At 40.2% G+C, this 26,063-nt stretch overlaps 1 protein-coding gene across 6 annotated transcripts in view; it reads right to left on the reverse strand.

The window, feature by feature from the left end:
• MCF2L2 (MCF.2 cell line derived transforming sequence-like 2) overlaps window positions 1–26,063 on the reverse strand; it is a 269,485-nt gene that overhangs the window by 51,955 nt on the left and 191,467 nt on the right. For all 6 annotated transcript variants that reach the window (XR_006335262.1, XM_043874177.1, XM_043874176.1 and 3 more), the window contains 5 exons: window positions 19,198–19,264; window positions 18,044–18,159; window positions 16,381–16,450; window positions 2,080–2,172; window positions 646–738 (listed from right to left, as the gene is read on the reverse strand). Coding sequence is in view for 5 of the 6 variants with exons in the window: in XM_043874177.1 (XP_043730112.1) it covers window positions 646–738; window positions 2,080–2,172; window positions 16,381–16,450; window positions 18,044–18,159; window positions 19,198–19,264 (439 nt within the window). In the remaining variant the exon portion in view is untranslated. The remainder of the gene's footprint in view (window positions 1–645; window positions 739–2,079; window positions 2,173–16,380; window positions 16,451–18,043; window positions 18,160–19,197; window positions 19,265–26,063) is intronic.

Genomic DNA, 26,063 nt, shown 5'->3' on the forward strand with positions numbered 1-26,063 from the left:
GGAGGGGTCCTAGGAGTGTTCTCCTGCAGGTGTGCTGGTCTCAGAGCAAGAAAGAACCACTAAGGGGTTCCACAGAACAAAATTCTTCCTGTTATGCTGCTCTTGAGAAAAAGCCTCAGTCTAAAAGCAGAGGTAGATGCTGCTGAAGGAGAGAAGAATCCAGTGTTGCCTTCTCCCCTCTGTTTAAATACATGTAACATATTAACAGTAACTTCAGGCAATATCACAATTCTTTCCTGAAGCTCCCTGTCCCAGCTGTAAAATGGAGCAGATGGTATCTTACCTGTAAACATCTTATCAAGAGTAGTGGCCGGCCTGCCTCCCCACTCTCTAAGCTGCCAGCATGTGGTGGCCTTGTCCTCCCCCGCTTTCCTCCCCAGGACCCCTGCTACAATAAGTTGGGCTCTCCTTAGAGATCTCTGCTGGCTACACATTGGACTAGCTAGGCTTCCATGTCCCTATGATTCCTTGGTCTTACTCCTCATTGAGGAAGCTGATTGAGACCTGGGGACAGAAAAAGCCTGAAGTATAGACCTAGCTTCACCCTTGGAAGTTGAAGTTAGAATTCTATGTGTGTAAGGTAAAGTGCACCATCACACCTACATATATTCTCCCAGCATAGGAAGTACTGTCTTATCAACTTACCTTCAACAGCATCTGGTACTTTACAAGTCTCTGACTTGGTTCTCTCAGACACGTAAAAAGAGGGAGATTGTGACCCAGTTGACGCTGGCATACCTTGAAAAGCCAAACAGAAACAGCATGAAACAAAACAACACACACACACAGAGAACAGAAGCAGGAGCATTTAAATACGACAGAGGAAAGGGGACAGGCTGGGCTAGTATTTTTAAAGGCAAGTAGGGAAGCCAGGGTGTTTATTTCTTTTTTTTGTTGCTTGTTCTTTTATGTTGTATTGTTTTCTCAAGAACTCACTTTATTGTTTTTGTTTGTTTTAGGATTTTTTATTGGAGTATAATTGCTTTACAATGTTGTATTAGTTTCTGCTATACAGTGAAGTCAGTCCATTATATGTATACATATATGCCTATTTATTTCTTTTAGAAAGTAAGTCCATAAGGAGGGAGACAATGGGGCAGCCTTCTGAAAAGGAGGCAGCCTGTCTTCAGGTTGGGGCTTGGGGTGTGGGAATCTATTTAAGGGTACATGATAGGCTTATTGACATCATTCCAGGGATCCCCTAAGTGTGACTTAATTCCATTTTTAAAACCTATCCTAAAACAAACAAACAACAACAACAAAAAACCTATCCTATAAGGAAGCTGTGGTACATATACACCATGGAATATTACTCAGCCATTAAAAAGAATTCATTTGAATCAGTTCTAATGAGATGGATGAAACTGGAGTCCATTAATCAGAGTGAAGTAAGCCAGAAAGATAAAGACCAATAGAGTATACTAATGCATATATATGGAATTTAAAAAGATGGTAACAATAACCCTATATGCAAAATAGAAAAAGAGACACAGATGTACAGAACAGACTTTTAGACTATGTGGGAGAAGGCGAGGGTGGAATGTTCAGAGAGAATAGCATTGAAGCAGCTATACTATCAAGAGTGAAACAGATCACCAACCCAGGTTGGATGCATGAGACAGGTGCTCAGGGTTGGTGCACTGGGAAGACCCAGAGGGATGGGATGGAGAGGGAGGCGGGAGGGGGGATCGGGATGGGAAACACATGTAAATCCATGGCTGATTTATGTCAATGTATGGCAAAAACCAATACAATATTGTAAAGTAATTAGCCTCCAATGAATAAAAATAAATGGAAAAAATAAAAATAAATAAATAAGTTTTTAAAAAAACCTATTCTAGAAGAGAACTCCATTTTCTCACCAGTCTACAACTGTTCCTTACAGGTTGTATAGAGACTCAGGGCAGCATTGAAACTCCCAGTGTGTAATTTCAAAATAGGAAAGACTTTAATAAACATAAATCCCAATGCCAAATTCCTCTTCCTAGTTCATACTTTTAGATATCTTTAAAAATTGGATGCCTATGAACATTGTCCTGGGAAAAGAGTTTGTGGGAGACTTTAGAAATGCAGTGTTACCCCAAAGTAGGTGCAGTCTTGACATTCTTGCCAGATTGCCCTGGCTCGGGGCAGGTTCTTATGGTATTTAAAATATATTTGAAGATCTTCTTTCTGGGTGAGAAAAAGTTAGAACAAGTTAACCAGTTAGCATTTTTCAATAAAAGGATATATTGATACAGTTTATTCATTCACTCAATAGGCCCGAGTATTTTCATTGTGTAAGGAACTGGGGATGCACAACAAATAACCTTATGTTGGAGTGAGTGTGTGACAAGGAGGTAAACAGAGGGTTATAAACAACACAAATATGAATGGAGTACCATGAGAGAAGCTCTAGGACTCCGGCCAATAAATAACTAAATTCATGAACAGGAGTTGGATTTTCTCTTTATCCTTTCTCCTCTTCTCTTTATCTGGGATACCCAGATTAATATCTCCCCCAAATGGTTCTGCAGTGAGTAATAAACTGGACAAAAATGTGCTGGTGGCTGATGGCCCCTCCTTTCTCTCTCCCCGTGCGTGCATGCTAAGTCACTTCTGCCATGTCCAACTCCTTGCAATCCTATGGACTGTAGCCCACCAGGATCCTCTGTCCCCCATGTTATTCTCCAGGCAAGAATACTGGAGTAGGTTGCCATGCCCTACTCCAGGGGATCTTTCTGACCCAGGGATCGAACCCATGTCTTCTATGTCTTCTGCATTGGCAAGCATGTTCTTTACCACTAGCACCAACTTTACAGTCATCATGATGCCAACCCTGCAAATAAACCTAAGAAATAACTAAAAGATAGAAACATCCCAGAAGGAAAATATGGCAGTGGAAGTTTGAACACAAACTAAGTGGTCTGGGCAATCCCTGCCTCGGACATCACCTTCAACCTGCAGCACAAGACTTCCAAGACACGAAAAGCTACACCACTGTCTCATAGCTAGAGATCAAGAGGGATTCCAAGTGCTGTGTGAACTATATTCTCATTGTATCAAAGGCCATGAGAGGTGGGCACACATTTGCCAATATCCCAGGTAGAGAGAATACCCAAGCCTGTAGAGTCAGTTTGCCAGCTTCACCCTCTCCATCAGCAGAACCCAGTCCACAGCAGCTGTGCTTGCCACAGAGCCTGGACTGCTCTGGCAAGATGACCACATGACCACTTCCTTGTTGATTTCTGTGTTCTCTTGGTGGATGCTGAGCTGATACCTGTGCTCCTGAAGCCTTCACTTCTTGCTTCTGTGACTGTACTTTGAGCATCACAGAACATTACATGCCTTCCAGCACTGAAACACACTACTGACCTAAATTTGCTCTTCAGTCCAAAATTCTTTAGAGAAAACATGGGCACTAACCAGCAGCATACAAAAGTGCCTGATCCCCTTACTTCCTTATAGAATAAATCAGGAGGCTAAAAAATATTCATACAGGGAGACGCGATTGCTTAGGAATTGGGAAGACTGTTGCTCAGGTTCAGTTCTTGGCTTTGTTAGTTACAAACAAAGGTATTTGGTTATTTGGTCTGAGGTCAGTTACTTAACCTTCCTTCACTTCAGTTTCTCATCTGTTAAGTAGGCTCAAAACTGCAGTCAACTCCTATGAGTTCTGTGAGATTAAATGAGATGTATAGAACCCTCTCAACAAATGCCCAGTACATTCAGAGTACTCAACAAATGGTAGCTATTGTTAAAGCACTTATTACTTTGTAGAGCCATTCTGTGTGCAGTATTTGATTTCATTTCCACGACAACTTTACGTATTGGTATTACCAAGCTTATTGCAAGGAGGAGGAAAGTTGAGGTCATGCTGATAGCAAGTGGCTCAACTTAGATGAGAAGTTAAGTTTTCCAAGTGGCTTTCCTGGCGGCTCAGGCAGTAAAGAATCCACCTGCAATGTGGGAGACCTGGGTTTGATCCCTGGGTCAGGAGGATCCCCTGGAGAAGGAAATGGCAAACCACTCCAATATTCTTGCCTGGAAAATCCCATGGACAGAGGAGCCTGGAGGGCTACAGTCCATGGGGTTGCAAGGAGTTGGATACAATTTAGCAACTAACACTAAGTTTTCTGAGTCCCACCCCAGTGCTTTTTCATTTGTACCACATGAGATCTCAGAGCAAATAAAACTCAAAGTAAACGCTGTCCTAAATAGAGCTTGGTCTCTGGGGCAAAATCTTCCTGGGTACTACAGGCTATCCAATCTGATTAAAACACTTGACTAGAGCAATATTTCAAAGATTACATCCATGATTAGGGGAGGTCTCAAGTATTATGAGAAGAGTTAAACTGCTATAGTAAATAGTAGGTGGTGCGTCTGCCTTTTTGACTAACAAATACAGGTCTTAGCACAGCAGTGATAATTCCCTCAAGGATTCTCAAACATTAAGTAATTGTAGTTTTTAATTACTTCATTTGTCCCAGAGTAATAGCTTTGTACTTGATAAGAATTTCCTACTGGTATTTTGTCTCCAATATCATAAATCATATAGAATTATATGCAGGTTTGTGGTCTGGATATGAAAAGCTTTGTAAAACTTTAGGAGAGAAATTCTTCTAAGAAAAGATGTTCAGTTAACAATTTCCCAACCATTTCCTAAAATTTGGACAATTTTTATTTGATAATATCCATTTGTTTCCCACAGGAATTTGGTCCTTTTCTCATTCAACAATTTCAATAAATCTTTGCAATAATGATATAAGCAATTATGAAATATTACTAAATTCTGAAACTAGATTTCATATTAGTGGTTTGATGAGTGTAAAGTTGTAAAATGGTATAAAACACTATAGCAATGTTATAAAAGTAATTCAGAAAGGAAATTAATCAGATTGAATACAAAACAGTTTTTGAATTTTATTTATTTTTAATTGGAGGATAACTGCTTTATAATATCATATTGGTTTCTGCCATATATCATGAATCAGGCATAGATATACGTATGTCCCCTGCCTCTTGAACCTCCCTCCCACATCTCACCCCATCCCACCCATCTAGCTTGTCACAGAGCACCAGGTTTGAGCTCCCTGAGTCTACGGCAAATTTGCACTGGCTCTCTAATGTTACATATGATAATGCATATATTTCAGTGCTACTCTTAGTTCATCCCAACCTCTCCTTTCCCACCTGAGTCCACAAGTCTGTTCTCTATGTCTGTGTCTCTATTGCTTCCCTGCAGATATGTTCATCAGTACCATCTCTCTAGATTCCACATATATGCATTAACATATGATATTTGTTTTTCTCTTTCTGACTTACTTCACTCTGTATAATAGGCTCTAGGTTCATCTACCTTATTAGAACTGTGTCAAATGCATTCCTTTTTAAAGCTGAGTAATATTCCATTGTGTATATGTACCAAAATTTCTTTGTCCACTCATCTGTCAATGGACATCTAGTTTGCTTCCATGTCTTAGCTATCGTAAATAGTGCTGCAATGAACATTGGGGAACATGTGTCTTTTTAAATTATGGTTTCCTCAGGGTATATGCCCAGTAGTGATGTTGTTGGGTCATATGGTAGTTTCATTACTATTTTTTTAAGGAATCTCCACACTGTTCTCAAAGTGGCTGGATCAGTTTGTATTCCCACTAAGAATGCAAGAAGTTTCCCTTTTCCCCACACCCTCTCAAGCATTTAGTGTTTGTAGATTTTTTGTTGATGGCCATTCTGACAAGTGTGAAGTGACACTTCATTGTAGTTTTGATTTTCATTTCTCTAATAATGAGCAAGGTTGAGCATCTTTTCAGGTGTTTTTTAGCCACTGGTATGTATTTTTTGGAAAATATTTGTTCAGGTCTTTTGCCCACTTTTGATTGTGTTGTTTATTTTTCTGGATGTCAGTTGTTTCATTTGCTATTATTTTCTCCCTTTCTGAGGATTATCTTTTCACTTAGTTTATAGTTTCCTTTGCTGTGCAAAATCTTTTAAGTTTAAATAGGTCCCATTTGTTTATTTTTGTTTTTATTTCCATTACTCTAGGAGGTGGGTCATGGAGGATCTTACTGTGATTTAAGTCAGAATATTCTGCCTATGTTTACCTCTAAACCTTTTATTCTGGTCTTATACATAGGTCTTTAATCTATTTTGAGTTTATTTTTGTGTATGGTGTTAGGGAGCATTCTGATTTCATTCTTTAACACACAGCTGTCCAGTTTCCCCAGAACCACTTACTGATGAGACTGTCTTTTCTCCATTGTATATTCTTGCCTCCGTAAAAAAAATTAAGTGCCCATAGGTGCATGGATTTATCTCTGGGCTTTCTATTATGTTCCATTGGTCTACACTTCTGTTTTTGTGCCAGTACCATACTGCCTTGATGACTGTAGCTTTTTGGTGTCGTCTGAAGTCAGGCAGGTTGATTCCTCCAGTGCCATTCTTTCTCAAGATTGCTTGGCTATTCAGGGTCTCTCGTGTTTCCTTACAAATTGTGAAATTGTTTGTTCTAGTTCTGTGAAAAATACCATTGGTAATTTGATAGGGATTGCACTGAATTTAGTGCAATTTTTTGCATGACCCGATTTTATATTACCTGAAAGATTGCTTTGGGCAGTATAGTCATTTTCACAATGTTGATTCTTCCAGTTCAAGAACATGGTATATCTATCCATTTGTGTTGTCTTTTATTTCTTTCATCAGTGTCTTATAGTTTAATGCATACAGGCCTTTTCTCTCTTTAGGTAGGTTTATTCCTAGGTATTTTATTCTTTTTGTTGAAGTGGTGAATGGGATTATTTCCTTAATTTCTCTTTTTGATTTTTCATTGTTATTATATAAGAATGCAAGGAATTTCTGTGTATTAATTTTATATCCTCCAACTTTGCTATATTCATTGATTAGCTCTAGTAATTTTCTGGTGGCATCGTTAGGGTTTTCTATGTAGAGAACCGTGTCATCTGCAAACAGTGAGAGTTTTACTTCTTTCTTTCCAATCTGGATTCTTTTTATTTCTTTTCTTCTTTGACTGCTGTAGCTAGAACTTCCAAACTCTGTTGAATAATAGTGGCAAGAGTGGGCACCCTTGTCTTTTTCCCAATCTTGGAGGAAATGCTTTCAGTTTTTCATCATTGAGAATAATGTTTGCTGTGGGTTTGTCATATATGGCCTTTATTATGTTGAGGTATATGAGTTTGGGTAAACTCTGGGAGTTGGTGATGGACAGGGAGGCCTGGTGTGCTGCAGTTCATAGGGGTCACAAAGAGTCAGATACGACTGAGCAACTGAACTGAACTGAACTGATATTACTTCTATGCCTATTTTCTGGAAAGTTTTATTTTTTGGTCATAAATGGGTATTGAATTTTTTCAAAAGCTTTCTCTGCATCTATTGAGATGATTATATGATTTTTATCTTTCATTTTGTTAATATGGTGTATCACATTGATTGATTTGCATGTACTGAAGAATCCTTGCATCCCTGGGAGAAAGCCCACTCGATCATAATGTATGACCCTTTTAATAATGTTTTGTTGGATTCTGTTTGATAGAATTTTGTTAAATTTTACATCCATGTTCATCAGTGATATTGGCCTGTAATTTTCTTTTTTGTGGCATCTTTGTCTGGTTTTGGTATCTGGGTGATGGTGACCTTGTAGAATGAGTTTGGGAGTTTTCCTTCCTCTGCAATTTTCTGGAAGATTGAGCAGGATAGGTGTTAGCTCTTCTCTAAACTTTTGGTAGAATTTGCTTGTGAAGACATCTGGCCTTGAGCTTTTGTTTGTTGGAAGATTTTGGACTGCAGTTTCGACTTCCATGCTTGTGATTGGTCTATTCATATTTTCTATTTCTTCCTGGTTCAGTTTTGGAAGGTTACACTTTTCTAAGAATTTTCTCATTTCTTCAAGGTTTTCCATTTTATTGGCATATAGTTGCTCATAATAGCCTCTTATGATTCTTTATATTTCTGTGTTGTCTGTTTAACTTCTTTTTCATTTCTAATTTAATTGGTTTGGGTCTTCTCCCTTTTTTCTTGATGAGTCTGGCTAATGGTTTGTCCATTTTATCTTCTCAAAGAACCAGTTTTTAGTTTTATTGAGCTTTGCTACTGTCGCCTTCATTTCTTTTTTACTTATTTCTGCTTTGATCTTTATGATTTCTTTCTTTCTACTAACTTTGGGGTTTTTTGTTCTTTTTCTAGTTGCTTTAGGTGTAAAGTTAGGTTGTTTATTCCATATTTTTCTTATTTATTGAGGTAGGCATGTACTGCTATAAGCTTACTTCTTGGCACTGTTTTTGACAGATTCCATAGATTTTGAGTTGTTGTGTTTTCATTGTCATTTATTTCTAGGTATATTTTTATTTCTTTTTTATTTCTTCAGCGATCTGTTGGTTATTTAGAAGCATATTGCTTAGCCTCCATGTGTTTGTGCTTTTTGCAGTTTTTTTTTCCCCTGTAGTTGATACCTAATCTTATAGCATTGTGATCAGAAAAGATGCTTGAAATTCTTTTTTTTTTTTATTTACCAAGGCTTCATTTGTGACTCAAATTGTGATCTATCCTGGAGAAAGTTCCATGTGCACTTGGGGAAAAGGTGAAATCTCTGTTTTTGGATGAAATGCCCTATAGCTATCAATTAGGTCCAACTGGTCCAATGTATCATTTAAAGTTTGTGTTTCCTTATTAATTTTCTGTCTGGATGATCTGTCCATCAGTGTGAGTGGGGTAATGTTCCCCACTATTACTGTGTTACTGTCAATTTCCTCTTTAAAGTTTAGCATTTGTCTTATGTATTAAGATGCATTTTTATTTATAATTATTATATCTTCTTGGATTGGTCCCTTGATCATGATGTAGTGTCTTTCCTAGCCTCTTGTAACAGTCTTAAAAGTCTATTTTACCTGATGTGAGTATTGCTATTCCTGCTTCCTTTTGATTTCCATTTGCACAGAATATCTTTTTCCAGTCCCTCACTTTCAGCCTGTGCGTGTCCCTAGGTTTGAGGTGAGTTTCTTGTAGACAGCATATATAGGGGTCTTGTTTTTGTAGTATCCATTCAGCCAATCTGTGTCTTTTGGTTGGTACATTTAGTCCATTTACATATAAGGTAATTATTGAAAAGTATGATCCTATTACCATTTACTTTATTGTTTTGGCATTTGTTTTTGTCGGCCTTCTCTTTCTCTTGTGTTTCCTGTCTAGAGAAGTTCTTTTAGCGTTTGTTGTAAAGCTGGTTTTGTGGTGCTGAATTCTCTTAACTTTTGCTTGTCTGTAAAACTTCTGATTTCTCTTTCAAATCTGAATGAGATCTTCGCTGGATAGAACAATCTTGGCTGAAGTTTTTTCTGTTTCGTCACTTTAAGTATCTCCTGACACTCCCTTTTGGCCTGCAGAGTTTCTGTTGAAAGATCAGCTGTTAGCCTTATGGGAGTCCCTTTGTATGGTATTTGTTGGTTTTCCTTGTTGCTTTTAAGATTCATTCTTTGTGTTTAATTTTCATTAGTTTAATTAATACGTGTCTTGGTGTTTTCTTCCTTGAGTTTATCCTGTGTGGGACTCTCTGAGATTCCTGGATTTGGGTAGCTATTTCCTTTCCCATGTTAGGGAAGTCCTTGATTATTGTTGTTTTTCAGTTGCTAAGTCATGTCCTGCTCTTTGCAACCCCATGGGCTTGCAGCATGCCAGGATTCCCTATCCTTCACTATCTCCCAGAGTTTGCCCAAACTCATATCCATTGAGTCAGTGATGCCATCCAACCATCTCATCTTCTGTTGCCCCCTTCTCCTCCTGCCCTCAACCTATAATCTCCTCAAATATTTTCTCATACCATTTCCTTTTGTTGTCTTCTTCTAGGGCCCCTATAATTCTAATGTTGGTACACTTAATGTTGTCACAGTGGTTGCTGAGACTGTCCTCATTTCTTTTTATTCTTTTTTCTTTATTCTGCTCTGCTTCAGTTATTTCCACTATTCTATCTCCCAGTTCACTTGTCTGTTTTTCTGCCTCAGATAGTTTGCTATTGCTTCCTTCTAGTGTATTTTTAATCTCAGTTATTGTGTTTTTTGGAGAAGGCAATGGCACCCCACTCCAGTACTCTTTTCTGGAAAATCCCATGGATGGAGGAGCCTGGTAGGCTGCAGTCCATGGGGTCTAAGAGTCAGACACGACTGAGCGACTTCACTTTCACTTTTCACTTGCATGCATCGGAGAAGGAAATGGCAACCCACTCCAGTGTTCTTGCCTGGAGAATCCCAGGGATGGCGAAGTCTGGTGGGCTGCCGTCTATGGGATTGCACAGAGTCGGACACGACTGAAGCGACTTAGCAGCAGCTACAGAATTGTGTTGTTTATTGCCGATTGTCTATTCTTTAATTCCTCTAGGTCCTGGTTAAATATTTCTCATATCTTCTCTATCCATGCCTTCAGTCTATTTATCTGTGCCTCCATTTTGTTTCAAAGATTTTGGATCATATTATCATTACTCTGAATTCTTTTTTAAGTAGACTGCTTACTTCCTCTTCATTTGTTTGGGCTTAAGGGTTTTTACCATATTCCTTCATCTGCTGCATTTTTCTCTGTATTTTCATTTTGTTTAATTTACTGTGTTTGGGTTCTCCTTTCTGCAGGCTGGAGGATTGTAGTTCCTCTTAATTGTGGAGTCTGCCCCCTGTGAATGAGGTTGGACCAGTGTAAAGGTTTCCTTGTTGGGAGGACTTGTGCCTGTGTTCTGGTGGATAGAACTGGATCTTGTCTCTCTGAGGGGCACTGCTGAGTCCAGCAGTGTGTTTTGGGGTGTTTATGGGCTTGGTATAGCTTTGGGCAACCTTTCTGCTAATGGGCACGGCTGTATTTCTTTTTGCTAGTGATTTGGCATGAGGTGTCTGGTACTGGAGCTTTCTGGCCTTTGGGTGAACCTTGGTCTTAGTGTTGAGATGGAGGCCTTTGGGAGAGCTCTACTCAGTTAATGTCCCATGGGGTTGGGAGTTCTCTGGTGGTCCAAAGTCCTGTACTCAGGTCTCCCACTTCAGGGATTCAGGCCTGATCCCTTACTGTGGCACCAAGATTTCACAGGCCTTACAACACAGAAGATAAAACCCCAACTCAATAGCCAAGGTGAAACCAACACTCAATAGTCAAGAACACCCAAAGAAACTCACACACTTACAAAGGGAAAAGAAGAGAGAAAACAGAGAAAAAAAAAAAGGATTAAAAAAAAAAGAAGAGAGCAATCGAGAATAGGGTAAAAATGAATTTATTTAAAATTAAGACATTTTAAAAAATGGAAAAAGTAGGTTATGAAAAATAAAAATTTAAGGAATAATTTTAAAAAAGAATACGAAATAATATGAAAAAGAAAAGAAAAAAGGGTGAAAAGGTGAAAGGATGAAAAGGAAAGGAGGAAAATGTATATAGAATGGCAATTCCACCTCCACCTCCCTAGGAGTTCTTCCAAAACTCATCTGTTCTCTGGATCTGTTGTAGGGACAGTACAGACTCTAATCTAGCCCTATTCCTGTGTGTACTTGCCTCCAGTGTCCACAGTGGCCAGAGCTAGGGATTCTTCTTTTGTGTGAACACTCATTGTCCTTTTATATATTCCATAGGACTTCCCTGGTGGCTCAGTGGTAAGGAATCTGCCTGCCAATGCAGGAGACATGGGTTCGTCCCTGGGTCGACAAGATCCCGTGGAGGAGGAAACGGCTACCCATTCAGTATTCCTGCCTGGGAAATCCCACAGACAGAGGAGCCTGGTGGGCTACAGTCCATGGGGTCACAAAGAATTGGACGTGACTTATCAACTAAACAACAAGACGACTCAGAGTTTACCTACTTGACCGTGTGGATTTAGTCTGCAGCTTGTACAGCTGGTGGAAAGGTTTTCAATCCTCCTCCTTAGCCACTCTGCCCCTAGAGCTCAATTGTGGTTTTATCTCCATCTCTGCATATGGGTCATCCACTGGAGTTTGCTCCTGAGGCTGCCCTGGAGGACTTGGGTCTGCCCCAGCGAGGACTGGGTGTGGAGATGGCGTGGTTGTTTGGATCAGAGACCCTGGAAGCACCAGGTATGCAGGGGAGCTGGTGCAGGAGATACGGCTCTATTAGGGTTTTTTCTAGCTTCTGGCAACTCTGCCCCAGTGAGGACCAGGTATGGAGGTGGCTCAGCTGGTTGCACTGTGGGGAACCTGGTGGTGCCAGGTGTGCAGGGAAGCTGGTGGCTGTCGGTACATGAGATTTTCACACTATTAAGGGTTTTTTGTTTTTTTTTTTCCCTAGCCTCTGGCAGCTCTACCCCAGTGAGGACTGGGTGTGGAGGTGACACAGCTGCTTGGATCTCAAGGAACCTGGATGCACCAGATGTATAGGGAAGCCAGCAGCCACAGGTGCAGGATATAAAGTGCTATTAGAGCCTTTTTCTAGCCTCTGGCAGCTGGTGTTCAAAGGGCTTCCTTGGCTGGTCCTTCTGTGGTGCTTGGTGCAGCAGGCACTCAAAGGGCCACCATCTCTGGGGTCTTCCTCTATCAGCTGCTAGCATCATATGTGGGGAGAGAGAGAGGCTACAGTGATGAGGCTACAGTGCAGGCTACTCCCTGCTCTTGACTCAGCAGTATCACCCTGCCTCCAGGGCTGCCCAGCTTTCCTCCAAGGACATTCCTCTATCTCCTCCCTCACATCCCCTCAGGATGTCTCCCACAGTAAATAGCAATCCTTGTCCTGGGATTGCTCTCCAGTCCCTACCCAGCCCCTGCGCGTACTGGAAGACCTGTGTCCCTTTCTGGGGTATATAGGGCTGCTGCACAGGTTGTTTGTGTGGTTCTCACTCCATTCAGACCTTCACAGATCAGCTGCTTAATCCTCCAACAGCCTCAAATGCCTCCCCTTTGTCCCAAACTATTCCTCTGATGCGGGGATTTCACCCCTGCTTCAATTCCTCTACCCCATGGGTTCAGGTCCAGTCCTACTCACTCTCTTTCTGTTTTTTTCCCTTCCTTCCTTCATCCTACCAAGTTTTGTGTCAATCTATGTATTCCCTTCTGGTGGTCAGGGCCTTCAGCCAGCTCTCAGCTGGTACTCTGTGAGATCCTCTGCATCTGAAGATGTATTCCTGATGCAAGCACAGAGATATACTCTGAGTCCACCTACTGCTCTGCCATCTCATCATCTCCTCCAAAATAGTTTTTAATGTATCTTTAATTCTTGTTCAGGATGAAAAACCTATAATAAGGCTGTGATGGAAAACCCAGGTAGGGCTATGGAAGGGGTCTTCTAGGTTGGTTAAAGCTCTGAGGGTTGAAGACTCTATTTCTCCACTGTGTCTAATAGCTTGAAACCTGGGGAATTTTCATTTCCTTGCTTTCAGTTTATCACAAATACTGCTCTTAGACTTATTATTCCTACTTTGAGCTGCTGAAAAATGTTTGTTTGATTTATTGTCTCAGGCTCATTTAAAAAAAAAAGAGCAAGAGAATGACAAGAAGGGTTGATTGGGAGAGAAAGAAGAAATGCGAAAGACTTAGAAAGTAAAGGGCATCTGGATCAGGTTTCCCAGTGGCTCAGCAGTAAAGAATCTGCCCGCAATGTGGAAGACACAGGAGATCTCGGGTCAGTCCCTGGGTGGGGAAGATCCTCTGGAGAAAGAAATGGCAACCTGACCCAGTATTCTTTCCTGAAAAATTCCATGGACAGAGGAGCCTGGCAGTCTGTGAGTTGCAAAGACTCGGACACAACTGAGCACTGCACTGTACTTGACGTTGTAGAAAATAAAATGGAAGAAATATTTTCTGAGAGTTTCAGTTTCACAGTTCTTCTTTTGAGAGTGTTAATACAACTTTGATTGCTGATCACTGATTAGTGATCAATGCAAAGAAATAGAGGAAAACAATAAAATGGGAAAGACTAGAGATCTCATCAAGAAAATTAGAGATACCAAGGGAACATTTCATGCAAAGATGGGCTCGATAAAGGACAGAAATGGTATGGACCTAACAGAAGTAGAAGATATTAAGAAGAGGTGGCAAGAATACACAGAAGAACTGTACAAAAAAGAGCTTCATGACCCAGATAATCACGATGGTGTGATCACTCACCTAGAGCCAGACATCCTGGAATGTGAAGTCAAGTAGGCCTTAGAAAGCATCACTATAAACAAAGCCAGTGGACGTGATGGAATTCCAGTTGAGCTTTTCAAATCCTGAAAGATGATGCTGTGAAAGTGCTGCACTCAATATGCCAGCAAACTTGGAAAACTCAGCAGTGGCCACAGGACTGGAAAAGGTCAGTTTTCATTCCAATCTCAAAGAAAGGCAATACCAAAGAATGCTCAAACTACCGCACAATCGCACTCATCTCACATGCTAGTAAAGTAATGCTCAAAATTCTCCAAGCCAAGCTTCAGCAATACATGAACCGTGAACTTCCAGATGTTCAAGCTGGTTTTAGAAAAGGCAGAGGAACCAGAGATCAAATTGCCAATGTCCACTGGATCATAGAAAAAGCAACAGCGTTCCAGAAAAACATTTATTTCTGCTTTATTGACTATGCCAAAGCCTTTGACTGTGTGGATCACAGTAAACTGTGGAAAATTCTTCAAGAGATGGGAATACCAGACCACCTGACCTGCCTCTTGAGAAACCTGTATGCAGGTCAGGAAGCAACAGTTAGAACTGGATATGGAACAGCACACTGGTTCTAAATAGGAAAAGAAGAACGTCAAAGCTGTATATTGTCACCCTGCTTGTTTAACTTATATGCAGAGTACATCAGGAGAAACTCTGGTCTGGAAGAAGCACAAGCTGGAATCAAGATTGCCAGGAGAAATATCAATAACCTCAGATATGCATATGACACCACCCTTATGGCAGAAAGTGAAGAGGAACTAAAAAGCCTCTTGATGAAAGTGAAAGAGGAGAGTGAAAAAGTTGGCTTAAAGCTCAACATTCAGAAAACTAAGATCATGGCATCTGGTCCCATCACTTCATGGGAAATAGATGGGGAAACAGTGGAAATAGTGTCGGACTTTATTTGGGGGGGCTCCAAAATCACTGCAGATGGTGATTGCAGCCATGAAATTAAAAGACACTTACTCCTTAGAAGGAAAGTTATGACCAACCTGGACAGCATATTAAAAAGCAGAGACATTACTTTGCCAACAAAGGTTCATCTGGTCAAGGCTATGGTTTTTCCAGTGGTCATGTATGGATGTGTGAGTTGAACTGTGAAGCAAGCTGAGCACCGAAAAATTGATGCTTTTGAACTATGGTATTGGAGAAGACTCTTGAGAGTCCCTTGGAATGCAAGGAGATCCAACCGGTCCATCCTAGAGGAGATCAGTCCTGGATGTTCACTGTAAGGTCTGATGCTGAAGCTGAAACTCCAATACTTTGGCTACCTGATGTGAAGGGCTGACTCATTGGAAAAGACCCTGATGCTGGGAAAGACTGAGGGCAGGAGGAGAGGGGGACGACAGAGGATGAGATGGTTGGATGGCATCACTGACTCGATGGACATGAGTTTGAGTAGATTCTGGGAGCTGGTGATGGACAGGGAGGCCTGGCGTGCTGTGGTTCATGGGGTCGCAAAGAGTCGTACACGACTGAGCGACTGAACTGAACTGAATACAACTTTAGTGAAGAATTTAAACCTGCTGTGTGACTCTTGTCCTAAGACAATGTCAACCACAAATTGGCACTTGCCAAGGTCATTTGGCATCTCCCTCTGTGGAGACTGAATCCTGTGCTACTGCAGCTGTTGTGAAGAGTGAAGCACTCTGTGCTCCAGGGAAACTGGTGGAACATGTCTTTAGATAGATGTTTTCAGGAACCTATCTTATGATCCCAATCCTTGCATCTCCTCTTATCTAGAAAATCACTAAATCCCTTCATGGTGACATCAGCTCCTCATGACTAGCAGAAAACGTTTTGTAAAATAAGTGTCCGGTGGCATTGAACTCTCCTTTCACCAAAATCTTCTATACTGACCTTCCCCAACTACCACTTTGGAGAGGTTTCTCAGAGCTATCTGAGGTGCTGCCTCCTGGACTGCAGTCCTCATTTTGCCCCAAATAAAACTTAACTCACACTCTCACTTTGTGCATCTCTTTTTTAGTTGATGACAGTTAGCTTAGTCATTCAGAGGAGGATTATCTACCTCAGGGGTCAGGGGGGCCAGTCTTCCATTTCAGGGGGCTTTGCAGGAAACCAGGCTTGCAGTCCTTCCCACCTAGCAGGGTGAACTCAGTTCACACTGGGTGAAGTCCTGCAAAGATCTCCCAGTTTGCATTCAAAAGGCAGATACAAGTTTTTAGGCCATTTGTGTTTCCATTTGCCCTTGCCATTTACATAGACAATAAAGGGCTGACTTTAATCACTTGGTTATTTTGATTTTTTAGGCTCATAGACTTACTCTCTTGAGAAAGCAACGTGCCAGAAGTTCAGGGTTTTCAGTGCATTTTTCCAATTCTTTTAGAAAAGTCCTAGGGAAAGAAAAGTATAATATTGGTTGATTTTTATGTACATGGGGTTAACAAAAAATTCTTTTGAGGTAAAATCACATCATGCTTTAAGAAGTGCATAGAAAAATGTTGTTTTCCAGGCTTTACTGCTTTTGACTCATCTTCAACATGCTGATTTGAAAGAAAAAAATGTATTCTGTGACATTAATAGGATTCCATGAAACCACTCATACCTGTTTGGGTAATTCTAAGCACCAGACAGACTGGATACACTGATGATCTCTGCTACCTGATACTGACATTAACAAGAACTACTGTTGCTGCTGTTACTACTACTACTACTATCATTGAAAGCTGACTATAAATCAGGCATAAGCTAAGTGCTTTGCAAATAGTATCTCATTTAATCCTCCACCAAACCTTGCAAGACAGGGTTTCATAAGTGTGAAACCTGAGGTTCAAAGAAGCTGTATAACTTCTCCAGGAAAAGAAACAGAAATAGTATTTTTATTTCATCTTTGTGTCTGACCAATGGTCAAAGAAATGTGGTTAAGAAACAACTGTGATTCCATTTACCAAGCAGTCTCTTCCCTCATATCAAGTAGGTGTGAGAGCCTGGAGTCACTAGAATGGGTAAAGTAGTAAACACAAGATGTGCTTTTGTCATCTGTAAAATGAAAGAGTTGGAATGTGATTTCCAAAGTCCCCTCCTTTTCTCATTCTTTAGAATCCAACACCTTGGGCTAAAAGGACAAGAGCTATGGGCTAAAAGGACAATTGTCTGACTGCTTAGCATTTTCTAACACCCTGGTTCCCAGCACCCACCTATGATAATAGGTAAGTGGACTTGTGTCTTAGTCAAGTTTGTACTCCCAATGTGGAACACAGTGCCTGACACAGAACAGGTGCTCAACAAATGCTGATGTGTGAAGAGATGAATAAGGAAGGGAACCCACAAATGAATACAACATCTATGCCTGACACTAGTACATGCTCCATTAATGTCTTTTCCCTTCTTCCTTGGGGACCTTCTCACCTCATTCTCATCTCATTCCACCCCAATCCAATCCACTGAAGCTGAGTTTCAGTCAGTCCTTCCAATGAATATTCAGGACTGATTTCCTTTAGGACTGACTGGTTTGATCTTCTTGCAGTCCAAGGGACTCTCAAGAGTCTTCTCCAACACCACAGTTCAAAAACATCAATTCTTCAGCACTCATCCATACATGACTATTGGAAAAATCATAGCTTTGACTAGATAGACCTTTGGCGGCAAAGTGATGTCTCTGCTTTTTAATATGAAAAGCTCAAACTCCAATACTTTGGCCACTTGATACAAAGAACTGACTCATTGGAAAAGACCTTGATGCTGGAAAAGTTGAAGGCAAGAAGAAAAGGGGCCAACAGAGGATAAGATGGTTGGATGTCATCACCGACTCAATGGACATGAGTTTGAGCAAGTTCCACGAGCTGGTGAGGGACAGGGAAGCCTGGCGTGCTACAGTCCATGGGGTCACAAAAAGTCAGACATGACTGAGAGACTGAACTGAACTGAACTCATTTCCATCCTTCTCTTATTTTCCATTTTCTCTGATAATTTGAATCATTATATACCTGTTGTGAAATTCGTAAATTTCTCTAATGTTCCCAAAGAGAAACTCCTTGTTATTCCGCAGAACATCTGGAATTAGATGCTTCAGCCAAATAAAATCCATTGGAATGATATATCCCTGCAGAGGTGGAAAGAGGGTAGGTTTTACAAACAGGAACACATAAGAGATGATCTGAATTAGACATGTAGAGGCCAAAACTTTAATAATTGGGGAGTACGGCATACATGTTTCCTGCAAGCCATTCCTTCAGATACTTTCTTTTGATGTTATATTCCTCATTGGTCTATCTTCAGAATAAGATGGTTTAATGGCAATGATAATATGATAGCATTTTTACAGGAAGAACAAATTTATTTTTTAAATTTGCCACAAAAGTCAAATGGAAAAGAAAAAAAAACTTACCTCTTATTTTATGACCTGATGCAATTACTATTGTCTTATTTCCTTTATGGCTTTTTAAAAGCTTACTATGTATGGTTATAATCACAGTACATATATAATTTGTAGTCTGTTTTTCTATATGCATTTTAGACTCTGCTTGTAAATTTCTAGAATTACTATTTTTAATTTAATCTTACAAGCATTTATTTCAATGTTTATGTTATTATTAAAAGTAATTATTTTGTAACAGTTGACTAATACTTCATTTAGCATACATTTAACACTTCATCAACCATTCCCCTTTTTACTGGATATTTGGTTTTATTCTGATGTTTTATTATAAAAACTTTCCATTATAAGTTTATACAAATAGCTTATTTCTCAAGATTACTACCTTAGGAAAATAGAGAAAATATAAATTTTACTCTTAAGCAAAAAGAATGCTACTTAATACAATGAGAAACAATTCTATTTATCAAAATATTTAAATTATCACATCCGTTGTTGGCAAGCATATGATGAACCTAAGTGGGGCATTACTAGAATCATATGAGTTGCTATAATCCTTTGGAAGTTATTTTGTTACATGAATCAACAATCATAGAATGTTCTTATTCCGCCTGAGGAAAAAAAAACCACTTGTGCTATTATAAGACCTGAAACTTTGGTGGGAATTCTAGAGACATAAGGCAACTATCCTGAATTTCTTTCTACAACAAAATTTTTACAGTTTGAATACATGATTAACATCCCCCTTGCTCCAAATCTACTTACATCAATTATGTTCTTAATCTCTTTTATATAAGTCTCTTCAGTCTCAAGCAAGTCACGTATAATATGCCTAAATCAGCAGCAGGTGGGAAGATGAAAGAGAGAGAGAGAGTGGGGTGGGGGGAAGCAGTGTTTTAGAATTCTTTTAGAATAACAGTCATCAATACAGTTCCCCTCAGTGGCTCACCTACTTAGGTTGTAGTCAGTTCATTCTGTTCTACTGAACACCCAAGGGACAACATCTCACAAAACCACACTCTGATCACACTGGCATGAGAAGAAATGGCAAAGTTAAAGGACTCAAAATCCATGTATGCAGCCAGAGAATGACCTATTTGTGGGCCATAGCGTGGGGGGCAAGAGGGCAGACACTGGAGTAAGAAATAACAGGTTTGGTTTCTTGGTCGGGAAGGTCTGCCTGATCCCTACATCACACATGTGGTTTCCTAGATTTTCTCTCCAGCCTTCTCCTCTTTCATTGCTCACATCATGATCTTTGACCTATAGGGATGACTTTTTTTGTGCATGGGGTTAGAGGCCTGTCCTTCCCCCTTCCTCTGGCATTCCATGTTTCTGTGTGATTGATTTCCTACAGCCAGAAGACATGAGCTCTTTCTGTTTCCCTTGGAAAGGCAGGTGGGAGGTGTGGTATGCAGAATTCTAACATGGCCCGCAAGATTCCTGGCCCCTACTGCACATACACCTCCTCCCAGTTAGTCAATCAAACACTAACTTAAGTGAAGATATTTTGCCATTCTGTTTTGTTCCATATCAGTTGACCTTAAGACAGGTATATTATCAGGTTGGGCATGTCCTACTCACATGGACTCAGAATCTGGGTCAAAAAGTCAGTGAGACTGGAAGCACAAGAAGGATATAGCACAAAGGACATTCTCCTTTGCTGGATTTGGAGATGGAGGCAGGGTACACACCAAGGATCACAGGCAGCCTCTAGGAGCTGAGTGGCACCCAGCTAACAGCCAGCAAGGAAACAGGAACTTTAGCCCTATGGTTGCAAGGAACTGAATTCAGCCACAACCACACAAACTTAGAAGATACCTTGTAAGAAGTTCAACTGGCTAACACCTTGATTTTATCTACCCGACTTTGGCAATTAGCCAGTCTTGCTATGCTCAGGCTCCTGTCCCTGGGCAACAGTGGGCTGAACTGTTAAGTTTGTAGCTGGTTTTCAACTCAGCAATAGAAAAACAAAAGAAAGGCCAGTCCCCACGTCTATCTCCAGATTTTTTTTTTTCTCTCCTCAGGTTGTGTGGCCACACTTTCCTTTTAGGGCTATCTTTCAGGCCTCCAAGTGAATCAGTGTTTGTACAAGTGTTCACATGTAGAATATACACATTTGTGGTTTCCTGTGAGCTGCTCATGAGTTATCTATTAAACAGTAGTCTACCCTAGAAAATAGTTTATTTACCTCTCGTAAGAATAGATATGACAAATAGCGACAAATAATCAAAGGATGCGATCTAGGAAATTCACACAAATACACAAATGACTATTAGTCTTATAAAAAATGCTCAGTACATATGAATCCAACAAAAGCATGGTATAAAGAGGTAACAATTTTCAGCTTCTATAGTATGTCAGACACTGCAAACCTCAAAGGAAGACTGGCAGATGAAGATATGAAAACATGCTTAGATAATACTAGCAAAAGTATAAATTTGTGCAAGATACCTTAGAAATAACTCATCATGATTTAAAACAAACATTGACTGGTGTGTGTGACTTAACTCAGCAGTTTCACTTCTAAACATGGCCATTGTAATTAAAACAACAGAACCTCAACTACAATAAGACACAAACTGGAAATTACTTAAATTATGGTACATACATGCAATGAAATGCCATGCAGTTTTTAAAAAGAATGAAGCTGACTGAATCATGCTGATACGACACAGTCCAAGAGTTTTAAGTGAATTAAAAACAATCACCAAATGTACAACACTGTGTAGGATATGACTAGTTGTATAAAATTCACACTATTTGTGTAAAATGGGTGTGCATACATACATATATGTAAAATTATCTATGCTTAGAAAATTCATGCCAAGAAGCTTAAAACATTGTTAACAGTGATTCCCTTTAGAGAGTGATAACAAAGACAAGAAAATAGAGGAAAAAATTTTTACATTTTACTCTTAACACTTCTTCAATCTTTGATTTGAAAAAAAAAATTACGGACTTTCTTGGTGGTCCAGTGGTTGAGGATCCACCTTCCAAAGCAGAGGACGCTGGTTTGATCCCTGGTTGGGGAACTAAAATCCCACATGCCACAGGGGAACTAAGCCATCCAATGACAACAAATGAGCCTGCACGCTCCAGAGTCCAGGCTCTGCAGTAAGAGAATCCCATAGCCACAACTAGAGAAGCCCCATTCCCCATGTTGCAACGAGAAAAAGGATGCATGCTGCAATGAAGACCCAGTGTAGCAAAAATAAAAATTTAAATACTTACTGCTTTCATAATTTTAAAAAATGGTTTACATGGTACTTTAAAATGAATGTTACTGACAGTAATGACTTATAAACCCCATTTGAGAGATATCCTACAATTTACCCTATCCTATAACTCAACGATTATTTTTTCTTAAAATGAAAAATTTATATCTTTTTAAAAATGTTTGTTATAAGACAAAACTGATAAAGGACAGCCGTTGACCAAGGATACAATTTCAAGAAGTATAATTCTACCAAAAAAGTTACTTCAAGATCATATTTATTAGTAGCTAATGAGTCTCTTTTCATGGGGTCGCAAAGAGTCGGACATGACCGAGTGACTGAACTGAACTGAACTGAACTGATGAGTCTCTTAGTTTTCTGAATGTTGAGCTTTAAGCCAACTTTTTCACTCTCCTCTTTCACTTTCATCAAGAGGCTCTTTAGTTCTTCTTCACTTTCTGCCATAAGGGTGGTGTCATCTGCATATCTGAGGTTATTGATATTTCTCCCGGCAATCTTGATTCCAGCTTGTGCTTCCTCCAGCCCAGCATTTCTCCTGATGTACTCTGCATATAACTTAAATAAGCAGGGTGACAATATACAGCCTTGACATACACCTTTTCCTATTTGGAACCAGTGTGTTGTTCCATGTCCAGTTCTAACTGTTGCTTCCTGACCTGCATACAGGTTTCTCAAGAGGCAGGTCAGGTGGTCTGGTATTCCCATCTCTTTCAGAATTTTCCACAGTTTATTGTGATCCACACAGTCAAAGGCTTTGGCATAGTCAATAAAGCAGAGATAGATGTTTTTCTGGAACTCTCTTGCTTTTTCGCAAGTACGAAGTCAAGAAACACCTGGAGTAACAGGCAAGTTTGGCCTTGGAGTACAGAATGAAGCAGGGCAAAGGCTAATAGAGTTCTGCCAGAACTGGTCACAGTAAACACCCTCTTCCAACAACATAAGAGAAGACTCTACACATGGACATCACCAGATGGTCAACGCCAAAATCAGATTGATTATATTCCTTGCAGCCAAAGATGGAGAAGCTCTATCCAGTCAGCAAAAACAAGACCGGGAGCTGACTGTGGCTTGGATCATGAACTCCTTATTGCCAAATTCAGCCTGAAAATGAAGAAAGTGGAGAAAACCACTAGACCATTCAGGTATGACCTAAATCAAATCCTTTATGACTACACAGTGGAAGTGAGAAATAGATTTAAGGGACTAGATCTGATAGACAGAAAACTAAGATCATGGCATCTGGTCCCATCACTTCATGGCAGATAGATGGGGAAACAGTGGAAACATATATATAAATTAAAAAAACATTTATTTTTCTAGGCTCCAAAATCACTGCAGATGGTGATTGTAGCAATGAAATTAAAAGACGCTTACTCTTTGGAAGGAAAGTTATGACCAACCTCAGTTCAGTTCAGTTCAGTCGCTCAGTCGTGTCCGACTCTTTGCGACCCTATGAACTGCAGCACGCCAGGCCTCCCTGTCTGTCACCAACTCCCGGAGTTTACTCAAACTCATGCCCATCGAGTAGGTGATGCCATGCAGCCATCTCATCCTCTGTCATCCCCTTTTCCTCCTGCCCCCAATCCCTCCCAGCATAAGGGTCTTTTCCAATGAGTCAACTCTTTGCATGAGGTGGCCAAAGTACTGGAATTTCAGGTCCAGCATCAGTCCTTCCAGTGAACACCCAGGACTGATCTCCTTCAGGATGGACTGGTTGGATCTCCCTGCAGAGAACAACCTAGACCAACCTAGACAACATATTAAAAAACAGAGACATTACTTTGCCAACCAAGGTCTGTCGAGTCAAGGCTATGGTTTTTCCAGTGGTCATGTATGGATGTGAGAGTTGGACTATAAAGAAAGCTGAGCACAGAAGAATTGATGCTTTTGAACTGTGGTGTTGGAGAAGACTCTTGAGAGTCCCTTGGACTGCAAGGAGATCCAACCAGTCCATCCTAGAGGAGATCAGTCCTGGGTGTTCATTGGCAGGACTGATTTTGAAGCTGAAGCTCCAATACTTTGGCCACCTGATGCAAAGAGTTGACTCATTGGAAAAGACCCTGATGCTGGGAAAGATTGAGGGCAGGAAAAGGGGATGACAGAGGATGACATGGTTGGATGGCATCATCAACTTGATGGACATGGGTTTGGGTGGACTCTGGGAGTTGGTGATGGACAGGGAGGCCTGGCATGCTGCGGTTCATGGGGTCGCAAAGAGTCGGACACGACTGAGCGACTGAACTGAACTGAACTGAGCTGAATGAGTCTCTAAGTAAAACGTTCCTTTGATTTTTGTAAATCACCCTGAAATGATAATAATTGCTAGGTCAGAAAGAAATACAGGCCTCAATACCAATCTGTTTCTAAGAGCCATAACATTAAGTAGGACCACAGCAACAGTTAAGCATTCATAGTAAACCAGAGTACAGCCAGCCTCTTATGGCCCTGTGAAGCACTGGGCATAAGTAACTTGGCAAGGCTGTTTAAGGATGTATTGACAATTAAATAAAGTCACAAGGCAGAAATAACTAAGTAGTGGGCAGAAGTCAGTCTTATCATTCAACATTTATATAAGAACTTAGAGACCCCTAGGAGTCTTTAGCAATCTGACATAAGAAAATATTCAGAACTCAGAAGCAAAAAAAAAAAATCCCTGGTCAGGTCATGTTCCAATTTCAACTGCTTCATTTTAGTACTTTTTCGAGTGCAATGGATAAAACTCCCAAGAACAGGAAGTCCCCTGAACACTGGTGGGCTTCATTTCAGTTCAGGTTAAAAAAAAAAATTCTCACACCATTGTTAGTCATTCTTTTTCTTTTCTTCTCCTTTGTTTTCCTTTCAAATAACTTTATAAAACTGGAGAAAATTAATGATTCTAGCTGATGATGATTGCCTGCTTTATTATTCCAAAGCACTTTGTTCATAGGAAAAAGCTCAAGGATTTAATATCTAAAGTCATGAAGTGTATATAGTGTAAGTGAAAACATTGGGAGTACTCAAGTAATTTTAAAACCTTAAACAAGTAGAGCAATTTATGTCCTGGTGGATATCTACCCAGGGGTGGAACACTGTAATTGGGATGGGGTTGATGATGCCAGATCAGCCTGCATAAATGTACTCTACACTAAATGTACTCTCTGGCTTTGATTTACATGTAAAAATGGATCTCCCTTCACCCACATCCCCAGGTCATTAAGGAGGAAATGGTAAGGGACTGTTTCTTCTCTGAAGCCATATTTCAAGGTAACATAAAAACATAACTTTGGATGGCTGATTCCATCCTATATGAGACCTCCTCTTTGCTTCAGATGACACCACAACCAAGAGAAAGGAAAGGAAAGCTTTTTTAAAAGATGAATGCAGCCCTATTTTGTACACAAGATCATTAATGTAGTATGTATGTGTTAGGATTTCTTGGTAAGTTTCTTCTTTGCCCACACACCTTAATCTGTTCCCTCTTTTAACCCTTGCCCCCATCCCCTCCTCAATTTCCCAGCTCTCTAATAGAAGAATGTTCTTTTGAAAACCAGTCTGTTAGAAGTATATTTTTGCTCCTTAACTGTCAATACAATTTGCCATCAAAGGATTTCATTTACTCCTCATATTCTCTCATATCACACACATCAAAAGTATTATAGATTTTCACTTAAAAACAGCTAGTTTTCATCTCATACTCTCTTTGCAAAAATGAAGCATCTGTTTTTATCCTTTTCAAACCCAAAAGCTTCTGATGTGATGGATATTCATCTTCTTAAACCTTTCTTTTCCTTTGTTTTCTCTTTATTATTCAAGTTTCATTTACTACCCACCTGTTTCTTCTCTATTCCTTACTTGTTTCGTCTTTCTCCTTATGTCTAATGTTGCTGCTCCCTCAAGATCTGAATTCAAGTTTCCTGACTTCCTTCTCTCCTCTTCCCTCATGCTGTTGACTCTCCCACATCTTTATCTTCCTGCCAGATCTTTGGTCATGCTCAAGCCCATGTCTTTACCTGGATGCCTCACAGACACCTCAACACCTCGGGTTGAAGCAGAATTCATCAGACAGAAATAGCATACATATTGGTACTTACATGCTCCACCGCTCAGTCATGTCTGACTCTTTGTGACCCCATGGACTGTAACCCACCAGGCTCCTCTGTCCATAGAATTTTCTAGGCAAGAATACTGTAGTGGGTTGCCATTTTCTCCTTCAAGCGATCTTCCCAACCCAGGGACCGAACCCACATCTCTTGTGTCTCCTACATTGGTAGGTGGATTCTTTACCACTGAACCACCTGGGAAGCCCTATGCATATTGGTGGAAAAGTTGTATTCTAGTGTCCCTAAAACACAGTTGTTATTGCAAATTCTTCCCTGCTATTATCGCTTACATTCAATCTGTCAGCAGCAAGTC

This window comes from Cervus elaphus, chromosome 19 (genome assembly GCF_910594005.1).
Source record: "Cervus elaphus chromosome 19, mCerEla1.1, whole genome shotgun sequence".
Taxonomy (NCBI): domain Eukaryota; kingdom Metazoa; phylum Chordata; class Mammalia; order Artiodactyla; family Cervidae; genus Cervus; species Cervus elaphus.